We start from the raw sequence: 17,595 nt of genomic DNA, 5'->3' as shown, positions 1-17,595 counted from the left end.
ATGATGTTTGTATACCACATTTGTACATCCTTTAACGAAAAAGGTACATAGTGCACGAAAAATATAACTATGGTGAGAACTTGATACGATCCGCCTGTAAATGCTGACCGTTTACGTCAGTGTCATTCAGAGCATTGCACACGTTGTAGGCATATTGACCTGAGCCCATAGTTAGACACACAGAAAACGTGGAGTTGCCAGCAAGATTTGCGGGAAAATCCATATCAATAATACGACCATGTGGTTCAACAAGCAAGCGAACGTCGTCTGCATCGATCGTGGCTGCAGGCAAAAGACCCTGTAGAAGGACCATGGGTGTGGATACCAATATCTTATCATCATCCAGAGAGCCGTCACTTCTTTGTACGAGTGCATATGACACTTCAATCGGGTAGCCGTGCCAGATATGGCCATTTAGTGCATGCATCGCAGCTTGGGCACTCTCAGGTGTAACCATATCAATAAAGCCTCGCCGGCGCGCCTGAGTGTCGAGCATTGCCAGAATCACGCTGTGTACGACGCGCCCATACCTTCCGAACAGCTCATTGAGTTCATTGGCTGATACGTCAAGTGGCAAATTGAGTACATACAAGTTACGGTACCCATTCTGCTCATAATCTGCCTCTTGGCCAGCGCTTTTGGCTACTGTGGCCCAGGAGGGCTGCAGCAGTGTCGATCGAACCCCTTCATCCATACTTCGAATTCGCACAGGCCGTCCCAAAATCACACCACTCGATATTCTGCATGCATTTCTGGCATCATCCGTACTGGACATGACAACCGTTGCCGTGCCTTTTCCTCCCTGCACTGTGGTAGACACGCTCTCTACTTGCAGTGGATGTAAGAGACGCACAATATCGACGGTCGTAGCTGTTAAAGGAATCGGCTCAATGACTACCTTTGAGCTCTGCTTTGGTGGCATGATGCCCAAAACATGACCACACTGCCACGTTGCAAGGTCATAGATGCCTTGTGTCGCTGCCTCGTCGCTGCTGGGACCGCTGCGCACGGACGCCTCAACGCGCAGAAAAATTTGGATGCGCCGGATCGGCCGAAATGGGAGCGTCGACGGGCACTAGCCATAGGATATGACGCTCAACAATTTCGCCAAGGCCGGTCATTGCATACTAAAGACGAGCATACAAGACGACTGTCGTAGCCGTGAAAATACACTCAAGAAAAGGTATTTGCATCCAGCCGCTTGTTTTCTTGAGGAGTCGCTGAACGCACAATGCAAGCGGGTGATTTCATCTTGTATGACGACCAAGAAAGAGATGTGAACTACCCTATTGCGTCACCATTCAGCAGGCCTTCATTCCAGCAGCATCGGGGGCAGCTGGCAGATACATCGCCCTTATTTGAAGAGGCGCAATTTTATGCGCCTAATGATCCAACCCAGTCCCAAAGCTCCTCCGAAAATGTGTCGCGCGTGTCACCAGTGACCTTGGAAAATGTATCGCCTGATGCTACACCGCCGAAACAGCCTTCTAGCGGTACACTCGGTACACCGTTGGATCTTCTATCACTTCATGGATCAACAGATGCATACCAGCGGACAACACCAAAAATGGCACCTTTATTTCCACGTTTGCCGCAGGAGAACCAAGCATCACCGACTGCGTCCATGTCACAGCAACCGCCTCAAAATAATGACATGAATGCAGCTACAGCTTCTTTGCTTTTTAAATCTCCAGAAAACGACACTCATTCCAACATGCAGCTCTGGCGCTCGTACTGGAGCACACACGGAGGTAATGCGCCCGTGCCATCTATGATCATGCATCCAGACATGTTGCGTTCGACGAACGAGGCGATGGGTCTGCAGCGTGCTCAGCCCAACGACAAGCTTACTGTATCTCCACGCGATTTACATCTTGACTACAATGAGGCAACGACGCCGCCTGCGAAACTCAAAGAGCCGCCTGCTTTGGTCGATACTGCTCCTTTGTTCCCAGCAGCACCTACGACCGAAGACAGTCTTTGGAAAGCTCCCTATGGTGCATCATCCGGCATTGAAACTGGCTCGAGTACAGAAGAGGAAGATGATGAGGATGAAAAGCCGTTAGTCAATGGCGCAAGTCTTGGAACCACTGTACCAAATGAGCAGCTGCTCCAGCAATGGAGCCAAGCCATGTTTGGCAGCGTCCCGACAGATGAAACGATGCAGACTCAACCTTTTCGTGATTCGGAGTCAGTGTGGCCCTCTGTCGGTCCTGTCTTTTCTACGGTGTCGACCTCGAGCGAGTCAGAAGATGACTCGGAGCGCGTCCACAAAACACCGCAAACATCGAGATTTTCTTCATATACCCCTCATCAAGCAATGTATCGTGATGGATCAGGTGCTATGGGTGCTTATGGCTTTATGCCCGCGAGTAGCCAAGGCAGTGCTATGAGTACAAATATGAGCACTGACAGCGAATCAAGGCGCAGCTCGGCCGTATCTATGAGCATATCTGAGAGTGAGGCAGGCGGACAGGATGCGACGGGTAATAGGAGTCCCTCCATTCGGCGCGCAGCACAGGTGGTGGACCCCACCACCGATGCACAGCCTTCTCCATCGTCACCTGCGCAGCCTGCCATTCGACCGCGTCGTTCATCTAGTCGCAATCGTCGACAGGAAGAAATGGAAGCCTCGTCTGCTACCATGGGTCCACCCTCTTCTGAATCTTCTAGCCAGGACGGCGAAGGAGACGGCGACTCGGACTATGAGCAGACGCATCATGTTGCACAGCCTGTTTCGCGTTCAGTGCCGCGACGCGGACGTCCTCCACGCACCATTTCTGGTCATAACAAGACACATGGTTCGGGGTCGCACCACTCACTAAGCACTTCGCCAACTTCGCATGGATTGCCTCGTCGGAATGCGTCACCTCCTGCTTCAGGCTCCGTCATTCGTTGTGAGTATGTATCTCCCGTGACGCGCCAAATGTGCGGTACCGTTTTCCATCGCATGTACGACCTTGCACGTCACCGCATCACGCTCCATGTACGTGAAGAAGCACAGCTCGTGAAAGAGGGGGTGCTCAAAGTAGACCAGTGTGTTGTCCTTGGTAAGGAAGTCGATGTCGAGAAGGCCCTTTCTGACCTTGAGTGGACATGCCGCATTTGTGGTGCAAGCTTTTCTCGAAAGGACGCCATGCTTCGTCATGAACGTCTACGACACCATGCTTAGATGTACTACTTGATTCTCCTACGACTGCTGTAACGAATGTGTAATACAAGTTCATAACCTCCACTCTTGTCGTGAGCGGCGCGACTGCTTTTTCTGTTTAACTGCCGCATGGATGAAGCACTGCTGCAGGACGTGAGTGACCCGTCAGATTGGACCGGCAGCTGGTCGGAGCTGCGTCACTTGGATATGACGCTTCGATGCGGCTTGTGCTTTGTACGTATGCTATTTTAACCTTGCCAGGATATTTTTCGTGCACCTGTGGCTTTTCGTGAATGCGCGCATGTATATTGCTCTTCTTGTATACGCATGCACATCAACCAGCCAGGTGGCGCGGGAGCATTTTGTCCAAATTGTCGCCAGAAAAAGGCGTATGACTCTGAACTTGTAGTCCAACCTGTTCTCGAAGCGGCTTCAAACCACTGGCGACATACTCGGTCTTTTCTCATGAAACAGTGGCAAAAGATGCAGGAGCTCGAGTCCAAGAGGTCTGAAATGAAAGGTGCTGAAGCGAATGGTGAGCCTCATGAAATCTTGGCAAGATCTCGCAAGCGCGTGCGTGGAACGCCTGATGAAGACCAGGACTATCGTGCATTGGATGCAGGTACGATTGTACAATGTCCTATCTGCCAACGCGAATTCGATGCAATCGCAATAAATGCGCATTTAGATCGAGGGTGCGGGACAGAAGACCCAGGACCTCCCACCATGGACCATTGGCTTCGTGCGTCATCACCTGTAACGCACTCACCCGAAAAGCGACTCACTCGCCCGCAGTACCAATTAAAAACGGAGCGTGATATGCGCAAACTTCTTGAAGTTCGTACAAATCATAACTGACTCAGGCACTCCAGCTTCCGACGAGTGGTAACAAGGACCGCATGGTCGAGCGGCATCGACATTGGGTAAACCTGTACAATGCAAATCTTGATGCGGCACCCGCTCTCAGAGCCTCTTTACCATCCCTTCGAAAGCAACTTATGCAATGGGAGCGTTCGCACGGTGAAATGACGGCAAAAAATGTGCCGACAGAAAAGCAAGCAAAGGCATGGCTTAAAGCGAATCAGCATGCCTATACGGACTTGATAGCTCAGGCCCGATCAACGTTGCCATCCAATATATCCGAGCATGCCAAGAACAGCGAAAAGTAATACAGTTTTCATAATCCTATTTAGTGCCGACGCGCGTAAATCCTTCGTGCTGCGATAGATCCATGGTGAGCGCAATGTGGAGCTCAATTGTGACAAAGGCGACACATTTCCGCTGCTTGCGCACTTGCAGTGCAACGACCACCTCTATGGCAAACGAAGAAGCTGTAGGAGATGAGGAAGCATCACATACGTCTATGGAACAAGATATTCCATTCAAACCAGCTGTCGACTTACCTGATGGCCAAGATCCCAAGCGCTGGTCCGTGCCACGAAAGGTCTATGTGAACACCATATTTATGCTCATGGTGTTTGTCAACACCTACATTTCAGGTATATATTCGCCTGGCATCAAGGCCATGTTACATGATGTGCCAATGAGCAGAGAAGTGGCAGACTTGGGTACAGGTATGTACATGTTTGGCATAGCGGTGGGGTCATTGTTATGGGGTCCCATGAGCCAAGTGGTGGGTCGTCGACCTGTATTCCTGGTGTCGTTGGTCGGTATGGTTTTTTTCAATCTTGGTTTGTGCCTTACCATGCACGTATCTGGTTCGATCATCTGTCGTTTTTTTGGTGGTGCTGTCGGTGCCACCACGTTTTCTAATGTCGCAGGGAGCATTATTGACATGACAACAGAGCGTGAAAGAACCCCCTACAATACCCTATTTCGCTACTTTACTTTCATTGGACCCCCTTGTGCTGCTCTTCTTGGAACAGTTGTTGTGCGTGACTCTACATGGAAATGGAATTTACGCTCAGCGCCGATCGCCTGTTTTGTGTGCCTTGTGCTATATACATTCACTGTTCCAGAAACATATGCCCCAGTTCTCATACAGCGCAAAATTGAACGGGATCGAGAGGTGTATGATGAAAAAAAGCATCACCACTCATGGATCCATCGAGAGCTACATCATATCAGACACAAGATACCCGACTTTGCATTGTGGACTATGGTCGTCTCCCAAATAGCGGAATCACTGCCTGTCCCATGGATCCTGCTTTTCGAAGAACCTTTAGTCATTGTTGTGACATTTTACACGTCTATGTTGTATGGTTTGCTGTATGGCTCGCTGCTATTCTTTCCGATTATTTGGGGCGACGTGCGCGGCTACACGAATGTTCAAGTGGCGTACTGTTATTTTGCTGTAATCACGGGCTTTACCTTATCTACCATGATGGTAGGCTTGTGGATTCAAAATTCAGAATACAAGCGTGCGTATGATCGAAACCAACATACGCCTGAGTTACGCATTCGCTCGGGTATATTTTCCATTTTTTTTGTCCCCATCGGTCTGTTTATTTTTGGGTGGACAGCGCCATTTCTTCACGTTCATTGGAGCGGACCATGTATTGGTGTCCTCCTTTACACGTTCGGCATGTTGTCCGTTTTTAGTTCATGGATGACATACTTAACGGATACCTATGTAAACAATGCGGCTGCAGTGGTATGCATCAACTCGTTCGTTCGGTGCAGTATCGCGGGTGCCTTTCCCCTGTTTACGAGACAAATGGTGCATGGAATGACATTTCAAGGTTCAATGAGTTTGTTTGGTGGTATTTCCATCCCACTAACCGCTATCGGAATCTACATCGCGTTTCACGGTCATCGAATCCGTGAGAAGAGCAAACACGCTGTATATGGATAATGCTTTAAAATTTCCCTGTACCATAGTTAGACCTGTATTATACATACCACGAAGAAGATTCGCTATCATCTCGCGACCAGTGATCACACACGTACGCAAAAACGTTGGCAGATCAAGCGTGGAGAACACTGAGTCAGCCATGCCGAAGGGCAGCATCGGTGGAATCCAGCCTTGGGCAAGTTCAAGAGCCCAACATCCGGATTCTGGCATCACGTACTGCTTGACCTGCCCGCGCTTTAAGTGATGCATGGCGCCTGCGGGGTAGCGCTCTGGTGTAAGATCTCCTGCACGGAACGCGAGTTGCTCGCCCTGGAGAATATGGAAGTAATCGTCCGCTGTATGTCGGCCAGTATGACCCTCTGTACCAATGGGCGTACCGAAAAAGATCAGGTATTCGGTAATGGATGCATGAATGATGTACATCGAGCCCATGGCACCACCAGCGTTGTTAAACACCCACTCGTTGTGGTCCCGAAAAGAATTCTTGTTCAGCGTGGGACCAATTTTTGGGTCTTGTCCTAGTTTAGATACGATCTCATCAAAAATGAGGTCAGTTGCGTTACCGTGCCTCGCAATAGCGGCTCGCGAAATATCATGCAGTTGGGCCTGATCAAATATATAGAAATGACGCAACCTATTGTCTAGGAGCTTGATAACAGCTCCAAACAAAGCGAAAAATACAGCGAGAATGGCAAGCCAGTAAAAAGAACCCCTCGACGAAGTGGTCGAGGATGTCTTGCGCATGCTCAATACGTTCGTGGACGAAGCGTCCAAATATGCCCAAGGGAACTGTCTTACCAGTCGAATATGCGTGATTACGCCATCTCAAAATTTGTCCACATTTGTCTATAATACAATTCAGACCTCGTCAAGATGCTACCTAGTTTGCAGCAGTCCATAGTCGCGAAGCCAAATCATACCGAGCTTGTACAGAATTTTGCAACGCTTCATGATCAATATCAAATGATGCTGCGACATTGCGCTTAGCTGAACGCACAAGGAGTGATGTGATGGGCGCAGAAGCTTCATCGTTATCATGGTGTGGAACAAATCCCATTCCGCGAAATAATTGCAGAGCAAGGCTGTTTGGGGTGAGATTTTACGGATACGTACACATTTCGGTCCATACCGACTTCCTCCTCGATGTCCCAGTTTTCCATGACTTCACTCTCTCGACGTAGCTCTTCAATCTCAGACTCTAGCATCGAAAGAGTAGCTTCTTGATCATTAATTTTCTTTGCCAAGTCGAACTTTTCATTCTCCATGCCTTTCATAATGGAGGCATGCTCCTCGAAGGAACGCCATTCAGCAGAGGCACGCGTCGAACTCTCGCGCAGTTCCGACACAGACGCTTCAAGTTCTATTCCGTCAGTTGAATGAGATGCTAACATACGCTTAATGATTTCTTCAAACTTGGAGCGTTCTGCATCTCGACGCTCCTGAACTTCTTCCAACATTGTTTTGAACTCGCGAATGCGGACCAGCTCTTCATCAGGTACCAATACGCCATTTAGCTCGTTAATCATTTCACTACCAGCAGTGAGTGAGCCATGCAACTATACATACGGTAACGTTGATTCCGTCATGGCGGCGTCAGAATGGTGCTCCGACATTGCAATGTAGAGAAAAAAAGGTTGTCAAGCGCGCGTCGAGCCAACGCGGGGTTGCACTTTGGCCTGCACGTGAAAGTGGAGCAAAAGTGTGACAAGAGTGGGATTCGAACCCACGCCCGAAGACAACGGAAGCTACAAGCTTGTGAATTAAGGTAACCTTAACGTTGCGCCTTAGACCACTCGGCCATCTTGCCGTACACTGATCGGAGACTTGGTTGGAATGCGTACATGTACCGGTGTACAATCAAGGCTGAGAAAAGTCCAATCCACCCCTGGTCTTTGGTGTGCATAGTCGATGCGATTGTTGCTCTATGAAGCAGGTTATGGGGCCATATAATGCTTACTATCTTCCTTAATGATCCATTTTGCTCCCGGTTTCTTGCTCTCACGTATGGCGCATTCTTGCAACCGCGATTCAATAGCTGCTTTACTCACACCCTTTATGCTGGGGGCAAAGTATTCCCATAAGTCTTCAATGAGAGCCGGTTTGGATCGTGTGGAGCCATGAATCTTAGAAACAAGTTCTGGCATATGGGTATCAGGGAATAAGAACTTGGTTGTGCGTGGCGGCACACTGTTCTGTAATGTTGACGATTCTGGCGATGTAGTTGCAGCCTGTGGTATAGTGTCAGAAGACTTGTCATCATCCGCAATTGTCATGGTGGTGGATACGAATGTGAATGGGTTGAGACCGACATGTGCTTCGTTCAATAAACGAACCTGATAAGGCTCAAAGCTCTCATAACTTGCTGCGGACAAAGTCGTTTCCCAGTGTGGGCCCGTTATATATGGCACCAACTTGGAGTCGAACCGACGTCCCAGCAATTTGAGCTTCTTCTTTGTTTTGTGCGAAAGAGGAGATTCACGCACGAGTGCACTGCGTGAAGAAGAGACCGTATCTTCTTCCATAGGCGCTGCATCCTCTTCTTCCAAGTCGTCTTCGAGCCAGTCGTCCAATTCTGAGTCTTCCTCTGAAGAGGCAACACTCTCCGCCTCTTCTTCTCGGTCATCCATCGCATCATCCACATTTTCGCCTTCATCGACGTCCTCCCATTCGGCGTCACTGTCAAAGGTATAGTCAATCGAGAGTGGGTCCTGTCCAAAAGGCCTCCGTGGTGTTATAAAGTTCGACGAACGCGTATTTGTGCCAACCCAGCCAGGCCGGCGCTCCAAATGAAATTGCAGAAGTTTTATAGGCACTAAACGTCGATCATTGAGTTTCTCAAGACTTCGCTTGGCTTGTTCCTCTGCATTTCCGCCCAGCACATCTGACTCTGTCACTGTCTTCATAATGTCTCGCACACACACAGGTGGATGAATGCCACTCGACGTTTGGCGAATCGAGCGTTTGCGAAAAGCTTGTTGAAATTCTGCAAGTAGCACCTGTGGTGATGCGTTGCGCGCGTCTAATTGTTGAAGAAACGTGTCATCCACGGGATGATAAAATTGATTTGGTTCGGCCACGTCCTTATATTCACAAGGCGGAAATGTCAGCTCAAAGTCAGTCTTGTTCTTTTCTTCGTCCTTCTTACTGACTGATTTGGCGACAGGCTGCTGAAAAAAGGCATTGAAAAGACGTACTTGAGCCTGCTTATCTTTTTCTTGTCTTTCTTCGCGTGCTTGACGCTCCGCACGTCGTGACTCGCGAAGCTTGGTGCGCTCTGACTTTTCTCTGGGCACGGGAGTAGGTTTCGGCGATTCTTCAGGCATATCCACATGTACAGGTGAAGAAGATGGTGGCGGTGCTGCATCTTCTGAAGGCGGATCAAGCTCCACCGCCCGTGTCTTGGTACGCGGCGGCTTCTTTGGCGACAACAGTGACTGCTGCTTTTCTTGGGGCAGAGCTTCAAATAATTGCAGAGCTTCTTCCTTTGCTTGTACGCGCTCTTGTCGACGGGCAACCAACTTATCCAGGTTTTCTTTTGGCAAGAGGCTCATGTCATGGACCTCCCAACGCCAGAGTTGCAGAGAGGCGGGGACAGTTTCTTCGCCCGTCTGATCAATGCCATAATTTACACGAGCAGCAATATGATTTAGACATTTTTGGATCGTAGTCACACTGAGCACGTCGACATTTTCTCCATTCTGTATGGTGGTTGTACTGCCCTCGGGAAGGAGCGTGGCGTGAATTCGCTTGGCCAACTCTGTCTCATTTTTGTCGCTTTCTTGTGCCAATGAGGCAATCACACCTAAGTGCTCAGTGGGAATCTCCATTAATACATGCGTTTGGTTATCTGAGAAGAACGACTGAAAGGCCAGTACGGCTCGTAACACAGGCATGGTTCGGTCCCAGCCGACCGCCTTTTGCCGAAGAGAAAGACGCGTATTCTTTAATGTCACAAGAGATGGGGCCTTTTTGGTCTGTTTTGCTCGAGCATGCTCTGGCGCATCCTCTGCTTTGCGTTTTGGCGAATGCGTCGCCTCGTTCGTGGCCATAAAGAGAAAGAGGGGTGCGACGCGACGCGCTTGTTTGATATTCAAAAAGGGACCTAGTAGGTAATTTTGGAATCTCATGGAGAAACGACGCGCACCGCTTACGCAATTCTCATATCGACGGCCATGTCGGTTGAAAGCCAGCCGTGGGTTGAGCGATAGTATGTTTTCCTTCGCTCACAGCAGTCGACCCAAAACTATAGATGAGGTCTCGTCACAGCAGCATGCAGTGAATGTGCTGCGTCGGTCCCTATCGTCTGCCAATGTGCGTGATAACCTCTCTTACCCTAGCTCCCACATATGCTGTTTTACGGACCACCAGGCACGGGAAAGACGTCGATGATTCTTGCTTTGGCTCGTCAGCTATTCGGGTATGTATGCGTGAGAGACTTACATCAAGGCCTGAATTGATGCGCTCGCGCGTTCTCGAGCTGAATGCCTCGGATGAGCGTGGCATTGCTGTAGTGCGTGACAAGATTAAATCGTTCGCACGAGCTGCTGTCTCGGCGCCGAATCCAGATTACCCGTCGCCTCCTTTCAAAATTGTGATTCTCGACGAAGCTGACAGTATGACGCAGGACGCTCAAAGCGCATTACGCCGTATCATGGAGCAGTACAGTCGTATCACCCGATTCTGCCTCATCTGTAATTACGTGTCGCGCATCATCGATCCTGTTACGTCTCGATGCAGCAAGTTCCGCTTCAAGCCACTGGATGCATCGAGTGCCGAGGCGCGTCTCCAGTATATTGCACAAGCTGAGGGCTTGCGAATAAGCCCTGAGGTCTTGTCGATGCTTATCCATACGTCTGATGGTGATATGCGTCGGAGCATTACGTACTTGCAGTCCCTGGCGCGTCTTGTGTCGGCACGTGGTAACGATGCAAGCCTCATGTCGTCTACGACTGTGGGCGAGCTAGCCGGCATTGTTCCGATGCCTGTGATAACGTCACTTGCGCAAACTATGGCCGTTCCTTCCTACGACACGAATGACGAGGCCACACCTACGGCTCAGGGCAGCGCATTCGACGCTGTGTACGATGCTGTGCATCACATTGTGCGCGAAGGTTACTCTAGCTTGCAGGTGGTGCTGCAGTTACACGACTATATTATTTCCCACCCTATGCTTTCTGCAAGGCAAAAGACCAAATGCGCTCTTCATCTAGGCGCTGCCGACAAGGCCCTCATGGATGGCGGCGAGGAGAGCCTTCAACTTCTCACGCTGTGTCTCTCCCTCCACCAAGATGTTACAAATAGCACCTAATAGGCCCATCGAAGATGTAAAAAAGAAGGATTGAACAGTGGCTCTCTTTCTCGTCGTCCACGTCGACACCATGCCGTACGTCTGTCTGTGCTAACGAAAGACTTTACGAGTTATTCTGCGTGGCCATTGCACAAGCAGAATCTGCCCCGTTACGTGACCTCGTGCATACCACCTCGCGTCTTGTGCTAGACCATGGCGGTGTTGTGCGGAATGTGCAATATTGGGGCAAGCGGACCTTGCCGCAGCGCGCCAAGCGTCATCAACAGCTTCACTACTCCGGTGATTACTGGCTCATGCAGTTCGATACCAATGCGCCGACGCTCAAGGTGCTGAATGACCGCTTGCGCCAGGACCCGCGTGTGATTAAATGGAACACCCTCAAGCTGGGCGAAAAGCTGCGCGAGATCGTGCCGCCCACCGCTTCTGGCGGCGCGACACCAGCCCAGTCGACGATGGGTGGCAAGACTGTTGACTATCTTGGCTAAAATATCATGTCGGTGCAGCTGCCCGCAAGGACAACACAGCCTGATCCGTAATGTACATCGTATCCACAGCACCAATGACTTCCACTGCTTGTGCACTTTGGAGTCCCTTGATGCGCTCGCATTCGATGGACGTGTAGTTAGTGAGGGCGCGTCCCACTTCCACTGTCTCTGGTGGCTCGCCCGGCAGGGACGGCTTGTATATTTTAAGACGAACAGCCTGCAACCGGTCAAAGTTGCCTTCGACGCCAATGACGCCCACCGGCAGGAGTCGCCCACCCGATTCTTTGCGGGAGAGGCGCTCATAGGCACCTTGATCAATGATCAGCGCACCGGATGGATGCATAGCATGGAGGATACGCCATTTGTGCGCAGGCATTCGCTGCTGGTGAGGCAGGAATAGCGTGCATGGCGGGTCGCGAAGCTGCATGTGGGGCGTCCTGAAAGCCTGCGTCGCGATGTCCTGCTCAACAATGTGTGCCATGTTTTCCGGGTGCTCGCCATTAAGAATGACGGTGGCAATGCCTGCGGCCGTGGCGAGCTCTGCCGCCACGAGCTTGGTCTGCATACCGCCCGTACCAAACGATGAGCCCATCGTCTTGACGCAAGTCAGCCGCCGAGCCTCATCCATATTCTGAATTACATCCAATTTGAACGCGTCCGGGTTGACTCGTGGGTTGTCGGTATACAGGCCATCAACGTCCGTGCACAGGAACAGGTAGTCAGCGTCAATGATGCCGGCCGTAATAGCCGAAAGTGAGTCATTATCGCCGAATCGCATTTCAAACACGGATACGGTATCATTCTCATTTACAATGGGGACTGCGTTAAACTTGTCCGACAGTAATGTTTCGAGTGTCGCGCGAGCATTCACATAGCGTGGGCTATCTGCGAGGTCCGCACGCGTCAAGAGTACCTGCGCTATGTGGATGCCGAGCATCCCGAACAGATTTTCCCAGAGCGTCATGAGGCGAAGTTGCCCGAGGGCGGCGAGGGCCTGGCGCACACTTAGCTCCTGTGGCCGCTCTTTGATGCCCATGCGTACGCGCCCCACACCGATAGCTCCCGAACACACTAGCACGACACGGTGGCCGCGCAGTCGGAGCTGCGATACTGTCTCTACGATGGATGCCATAATCCGTATTTTGGGCTCAAGCGACACATCGGATAGGATCGACGATGTGCCGAGCTTGATCACCACTGTCTTACCCTGTTGCATGGCGGCAAAAAGCACCGGCGCGCACGGCGCAAGAAGGAGCATCACGTGATGCCACTTTTTTTTCTTCGTCCAGTGCATATGGACTAACGCGGCCCCTCGAACCACCACGGCATGAGCGTGGACGTGAGCAAGCCGGGCGCCAGTGTGCCCGTGCACCGCGTGCGCTTTGTCGATTGGAGTCCGTCAGCTATTACGGCGCTGGCACTATCGCCAGTCGCATGGACGGAAAGCGCCGCTGCCGGCCGATCTGTGCTAGCGATCGGACGTGACAATGGCAACATTGACCTGTGCACATGGTGCGAGGGCCAATCTGGCTCGATTGCTCAGGGATGGTCGCCTGTATGGACTTTGCTGGGTGAAGAGAATTACAAAATCGAGTCTCTTGCCTTCACGGCGTCAGCCTCACATCTCCGTTTGTTTAGCACTTCGGGCGGTAGTATTGTCTCTGAACACTTTTTGCCCTCATCTCTGACAGGCCAACAGGCTGCGGACACGAGAACACCGACGCGCACGCTATCTTCTCATGGCGGTGCTATTTGGAGCATGGCTGCCAGTCCCACGGGCAAGTTTCTCGCGATCGGGTGTGAAGACGGCGTCGTGCGCCTCATTGACGTGGCAGGTGACGCATTTGAGCATGTGGGCACAGGCATGCATGTGGCACCACGCATGACGCGCGTGGCGAGTCGTATTCTGAGCCTGGCATGGGGCCCACCGCGCCGCCAGATGGCCACGTCAAATGACTCGGACGATGATGATGACGAGGCCTGGCGTGATACGTATCTGTTGGGTGGTCTCGGCAATTCGACGGCGGCCGTCTGGGACGTCCCGACTGGCCAGCTGAAGTCGCGCCTGACTGTGCTGAAGAATCGACAGGAGCACACGATCGTATGGAGCGTCGCCGTGCTGCGGGACGGCACACTTGTGACAGGCGACTCGACAGGACGTGTCACCTTCTTTGATGCACGCACACGTATCCCTATACCTGGTGCCACTTTCCAGAGCCATACGGCCGGTGCCGATGTGCTAACCCTCTGTGTCAGCAGTGATGCGCGCGCCGTGTACAGTGCAGGCGTCGACCAAAAGGTTGTGGAATACACGCATGTCGGGCACGCATGGGCCCATACTGGTACAAGGCGTCTACATGCGCATGATATCCGTGCCCTGGCGATGGACCCGCCACTGCAACTCGGACCCGTGCCCTCACCTTCCCGCGTCCCCATTCTTCTCAGCGGCGGTCTGGATTTTCAGCTCGTGCTAACCCCTGCCTCTCATGCATCGTGGCGCGCACCAAACCACAATCCTGTATCTTCGAGTGTATCGACGTCTTTCGCGGACACCGTCCAACGGCGCGTCTCTTTCGTGCCCGCACATGCTCGCGATAGTGTCGTGGGCGTCGCACCGCTTCATCGCTGGATCATGTTGCGTCGCGAGCGCAGTGTGGCCATATGGGCACTTCGCGACGAGTCGTGGAGCAAGGTGTGGGAGCTGGAGCTTCGTATGCACTCAAATCTTGGTGCAGCTGCCATCAGTGCAGATGGCCGCTTCCTGGCTGCCTCGGACCTTTATGAAACCAGGCTGTACGACCTTGGCTCAGGCACGCCACGACGCATTCGCTCTTTGGGCGAGGCCGTGCATGGCCGTAATGCCCCAGCGCCTGGTGCCTCGGCGCTGGCATTCACGCCAGATTGCACGCGTCTAGTGCTTTGTACGGCGCATGGCTCGTTTGTGCATGTGTTGCAGCTGCCAACTTCGAGCGAAGCGCCGCATCTACTGCGGTCATTTGCACAGCATCGCACAACACGCACGGCTCTTGATGGTCGTGTGCTGAGCGGGGGACACGGCCAGGCTGCTGCCACGCCGACACCCATTGTGTTGGCCGCTGTCTCGTCCGATGGCCAATGGCTCGTCACGGCAGATACCGCGCGACGCATGCACGTCTTTCATCTCGATACACTGTCGCACCAACGTGCGCTTGCGACGCCGGCTTATGTGCCGAGCGGTGCATGCTTTCATCCTACACACCCAAGTCTGCTTGCGTTGGTGCTGCCCACAAACCAAGTCTCATTCTACGATCTCGAGGCCGATGGCGAGGCACCTGCATGGGAAGCAGCGCTCCGTCGTGATCTTGATGCTGCGCTTTCTCGCATTCGCGAGCCTGTGGTGGGATGCACTTGGCTGCCGGGTCCCGACGGCCACGCCTCACTCTGTGTCTATGGCCCGACGTGGATCTGCACGGCACGACCTCTCACGACGCTTTCACGCACCTCACGCAAGAAGCGGCGCAGTGGGCATGTGGTCGAGAGCGACGATGCATGGTCCGTGCGTACGACGTTCCGCTACCAACCACTGCTCTACGCGGGTGTTTTGCCCTCGCCTAGTGGCTCTGAACTGCTCGTCATAGAGCGGCCGTACTTTGCGCTTGCGCCGACGCTGCCACCGGCCTTTTACCGTGGTGCCAAGTATGGTATGTAGACTATGTACGTTGCTTCTTGGCGCTCATATCATCATGGATCTTGGACCGTGTCATACCCAGCATATGCGGCGCATGCCGTCCTTCTAGCAACGCATGTACATAGCCAGGGCGTGTGGTGCTCGTCAGGTACTTTTGACTCATACCACGTGCTTGAAGAGGGCGTGAAAGCATGTGTGCCAGCTGCGCCTTGAGCTGCGCGACACGCGCTTTTGTCGAGGAGTGGCGCCTATGGTGCGATACATTGGCGTCCGGGTCCGGTTCCTCGTCGCTCTCATATTCCACGTCTGCTTCACGCGCCAAGGAACGCAGCCAGTGGTCATCATGCGACTCTTTCGTCTGAGCATGCGACAACGCATCGATGTCGCGCGCCAAGGCAAGTCGTTCGCGGATCGGCGTGAGGAACGTGTATTCGACAGGCATCGTAGGCACCGTGTCCTGCCGTTCGAGGGCTTGCCATATGGCACGCCAGAGCCGCAGCTCACTGGGCTCAATCAGGGCAATCGATACACCCTCTCGACCAGCTCGTGCCGTACGACCAGCGCGGTGGACATACGTGTCTGCCGAGCGCGGCACTTGAAAGTGCACCACATGATCGACGCCCTGAATATCGATACCACGTGCTGCGACGTCTGTGGCCAGTAGCGCCGCGTGCGGCGCACGTCGGAAACGGTCCAAGTTCTTGAGCCGCTGCTGCTGTTGCAACTGTCCGTGTAATGGGTATGCAGGTATGCCCAGTAGCGTCAAGAGCGGCACAAGACGACGCACACCGTCGATCGCATTCACAAACACAAGAGTGCGTCCCGGATACCGCAGCAAGATATAGTACAAGTACGCGTCCTTATCCTGTCCGACGCACTCCATCTTGGCTTCATATAGCGTATCTGCTACATGGCGCTGCGTCGCCATCTCGATCACGACTGGCTCAGCGTCGCGGAAATCAACGCGTGCCAATAAATCATCTAGTGTGTTGGAAGGTTCGGCCTCGCGTCGCTGCTTCTTGCGCCACAACGCCCGCTTTAGATTTGTCTGAAGAGCCTTGGACATCGTCGCCGAATAGACAAACGTCTGCATGTCGGGATTGGCATCAGCTGCTGCGCCCTTCGTGCGGCGCACCATCTGCAGCAGCAAATCCATCTCAGCAAAATGCCCCGCCTCAATCATGCGGTCCGCCTCATCAATAACGAGAAAGCGTGTGCGCCGGACACGCAGTGCAAGCGCATCGTCGTGCTTGATCATGTCCCACAGCCGACCAGGCGTCGCCACCACAATATGGGCTCCGCCATGCTGCAGCAACACCCGCTCCTGCTTCTGAACCGACATGCCACCGCATATGGCCGCAACGTTCGCAAAGCGTCCGCCCGCCTCTACCACTGCACGGATGTGCGAACACACTTGCAGTGCAAGTTCACGCGTGGGCGTCAGGACAAGGGCCTCCAATGACCGCGCCGGGTCTTGGCTGTGCGCCGTGTTTTCCAGGATATACTGCAGAATCGGAAGTGCGTAGGCCAATGTCTTACCGCTGCCAGTCTGGGCCACACCAACGACATCCCGAGGCGGCATGGCGTCGGTGCCGAGAGATGGCGGTAAAGTCGCTGCTTGCACATCTGTCGGCGTGTTAAAGCCCAGCGCGACCATCGCTTTTTTCAGGACAGGGTGCAGTGCATATGGTGCCCATCCGGGCGCGGAAGCATCAGCATCTTCCTTTCCATCGTCACCCGTGTCATCTTGCTCCAGAATACCACGCTCGCGCGCTGCTTGGAGCATCGCGCCCACATCCTCATCATCGTCCACTTTGCGTTTCTTGATAGGCTCGGCAGGGTACGGTTTAATTGGTGCCTCTTTTTGTTTCTGTTTGCGCTTGTTCGTTTCATTCAGCTTGACAATCTTAGCGCGTCGATTTCCCGTCTCATCCGTCTCATACACGACATCAAAGCCCTCGGCCGTCTGCAGTCCAAGAAAGTCGTCGTCGGCCATATCGAGGCCCTCGAAACCGTCATCTGTCGTCTCGTTCACACTCTCTGATGCAAAAGTATACGGCATTGTTACCCACGGCACATCACTCTGCCGCACGGCTGGACCATGCGTCTTCATGTGCCGCTGCTGCCGGCGCGTTTCTTTACGCATGATAAATCGTAGAGTTTTCCACA

General features: G+C 52.7%; 12 protein-coding genes and 1 non-coding gene across 13 annotated transcripts; 6 read left to right on the top strand and 7 right to left on the bottom strand.

The window, feature by feature from the left end:
* Positions 1–67: 67 nt before the first annotated feature.
* MRET_0276 (RNA recognition motif domain protein) lies at positions 68–922 on the bottom strand (the record flags this gene model as incomplete). Its single annotated transcript, XM_027626903.1, has 1 exon — positions 68–922. The coding sequence occupies one exon, from the start codon at positions 920–922 to the stop codon at positions 68–70; it is 855 nt and encodes a 284-aa protein (XP_027482434.1).
* A 309-nt stretch (positions 923–1,231) lies between these two features.
* Positions 1,232–3,172, top strand: MRET_0275 (zinc finger protein, C2H2 type; the record flags this gene model as incomplete). Its single annotated transcript, XM_027626902.1, has 1 exon — positions 1,232–3,172. The coding sequence occupies one exon, from the start codon at positions 1,232–1,234 to the stop codon at positions 3,170–3,172; it is 1,941 nt and encodes a 646-aa protein (XP_027482437.1).
* Positions 3,173–3,280: 108 nt separating this feature from the next.
* Positions 3,281–4,320, top strand: MRET_0274 (E3 ubiquitin-protein ligase RAD18; the record flags this gene model as incomplete). The annotated part of the gene is made up of 3 exons (XM_027626901.1): positions 3,281–3,385; positions 3,413–3,988; positions 4,015–4,320. 3 exons carry the CDS (start codon positions 3,281–3,283, stop codon positions 4,318–4,320), a joined length of 987 nt encoding a protein of 328 aa, XP_027482436.1.
* A 146-nt stretch (positions 4,321–4,466) lies between these two features.
* MRET_0273 (MFS family protein) lies at positions 4,467–5,966 on the top strand (the record flags this gene model as incomplete). The annotated part of the gene is made up of 1 exon (XM_027626900.1): positions 4,467–5,966. One exon carries the CDS (start codon positions 4,467–4,469, stop codon positions 5,964–5,966), a length of 1,500 nt encoding a protein of 499 aa, XP_027482431.1.
* A 4-nt stretch (positions 5,967–5,970) lies between these two features.
* MRET_0272 (C-8 sterol isomerase) lies at positions 5,971–6,710 on the bottom strand (the record flags this gene model as incomplete). Its single annotated transcript, XM_027626899.1, has 2 exons — positions 5,971–5,981; positions 6,014–6,710. The coding sequence occupies 2 exons, from the start codon at positions 6,708–6,710 to the stop codon at positions 5,971–5,973; spliced, it is 708 nt and encodes a 235-aa protein (XP_027482430.1).
* Positions 6,711–6,846: 136 nt separating this feature from the next.
* Positions 6,847–7,579, bottom strand: MRET_0271 (kinetochore protein Spc24; the record flags this gene model as incomplete). The annotated part of the gene is made up of 4 exons (XM_027626898.1): positions 6,847–7,048; positions 7,080–7,326; positions 7,360–7,496; positions 7,533–7,579. 4 exons carry the CDS (start codon positions 7,577–7,579, stop codon positions 6,847–6,849), a joined length of 633 nt encoding a protein of 210 aa, XP_027482433.1.
* An 89-nt stretch (positions 7,580–7,668) lies between these two features.
* On the bottom strand, positions 7,669–7,774 carry MRET_t0001. The gene has a single exon. It is a non-coding gene; the product is annotated as a tRNA-Leu (tRNA).
* Positions 7,775–7,900: 126 nt separating this feature from the next.
* MRET_0270 (chromatin assembly factor 1 subunit A) lies at positions 7,901–10,015 on the bottom strand (the record flags this gene model as incomplete). Its single annotated transcript, XM_027626897.1, has 1 exon — positions 7,901–10,015. One exon carries the CDS (start codon positions 10,013–10,015, stop codon positions 7,901–7,903), a length of 2,115 nt encoding a protein of 704 aa, XP_027482432.1.
* Positions 10,016–10,138: 123 nt separating this feature from the next.
* Positions 10,139–11,274, top strand: MRET_0269 (replication factor C subunit 2/4; the record flags this gene model as incomplete). The annotated part of the gene is made up of 4 exons (XM_027626896.1): positions 10,139–10,173; positions 10,199–10,277; positions 10,304–10,383; positions 10,413–11,274. The coding sequence occupies 4 exons, from the start codon at positions 10,139–10,141 to the stop codon at positions 11,272–11,274; spliced, it is 1,056 nt and encodes a 351-aa protein (XP_027483203.1).
* A 70-nt stretch (positions 11,275–11,344) lies between these two features.
* Positions 11,345–11,759, top strand: MRET_0268 (small subunit ribosomal protein S6; the record flags this gene model as incomplete). Its single annotated transcript, XM_027626895.1, has 2 exons — positions 11,345–11,349; positions 11,375–11,759. 2 exons carry the CDS (start codon positions 11,345–11,347, stop codon positions 11,757–11,759), a joined length of 390 nt encoding a protein of 129 aa, XP_027483204.1.
* Positions 11,760–11,763: 4 nt separating this feature from the next.
* MRET_0267 (glutamate 5-kinase) lies at positions 11,764–12,975 on the bottom strand (the record flags this gene model as incomplete). The annotated part of the gene is made up of 1 exon (XM_027626894.1): positions 11,764–12,975. One exon carries the CDS (start codon positions 12,973–12,975, stop codon positions 11,764–11,766), a length of 1,212 nt encoding a protein of 403 aa, XP_027483202.1.
* Positions 12,976–13,086: 111 nt separating this feature from the next.
* Positions 13,087–15,447, top strand: MRET_0266 (U3 small nucleolar RNA-associated protein 4; the record flags this gene model as incomplete). Its single annotated transcript, XM_027626893.1, has 1 exon — positions 13,087–15,447. The coding sequence occupies one exon, from the start codon at positions 13,087–13,089 to the stop codon at positions 15,445–15,447; it is 2,361 nt and encodes a 786-aa protein (XP_027483010.1).
* Position 15,448: 1 nt separating this feature from the next.
* On the bottom strand, positions 15,449–17,572 carry MRET_0265 (ATP-dependent RNA helicase DDX24/MAK5; the record flags this gene model as incomplete). Its single annotated transcript, XM_027626892.1, has 1 exon — positions 15,449–17,572. The coding sequence occupies one exon, from the start codon at positions 17,570–17,572 to the stop codon at positions 15,449–15,451; it is 2,124 nt and encodes a 707-aa protein (XP_027483008.1).
* Between the last annotated feature and the right edge of the window lie 23 nt (positions 17,573–17,595).

This window comes from Malassezia restricta, chromosome I (assembly GCF_003290485.1).
Source record: "Malassezia restricta chromosome I, complete sequence".
Taxonomy (NCBI): Eukaryota; Fungi; Basidiomycota; class Malasseziomycetes; order Malasseziales; family Malasseziaceae; genus Malassezia; species Malassezia restricta.
Note: the sequence above shows the minus strand (reverse complement) of the source record. Positions and strands in the feature narration are given on the sequence as shown.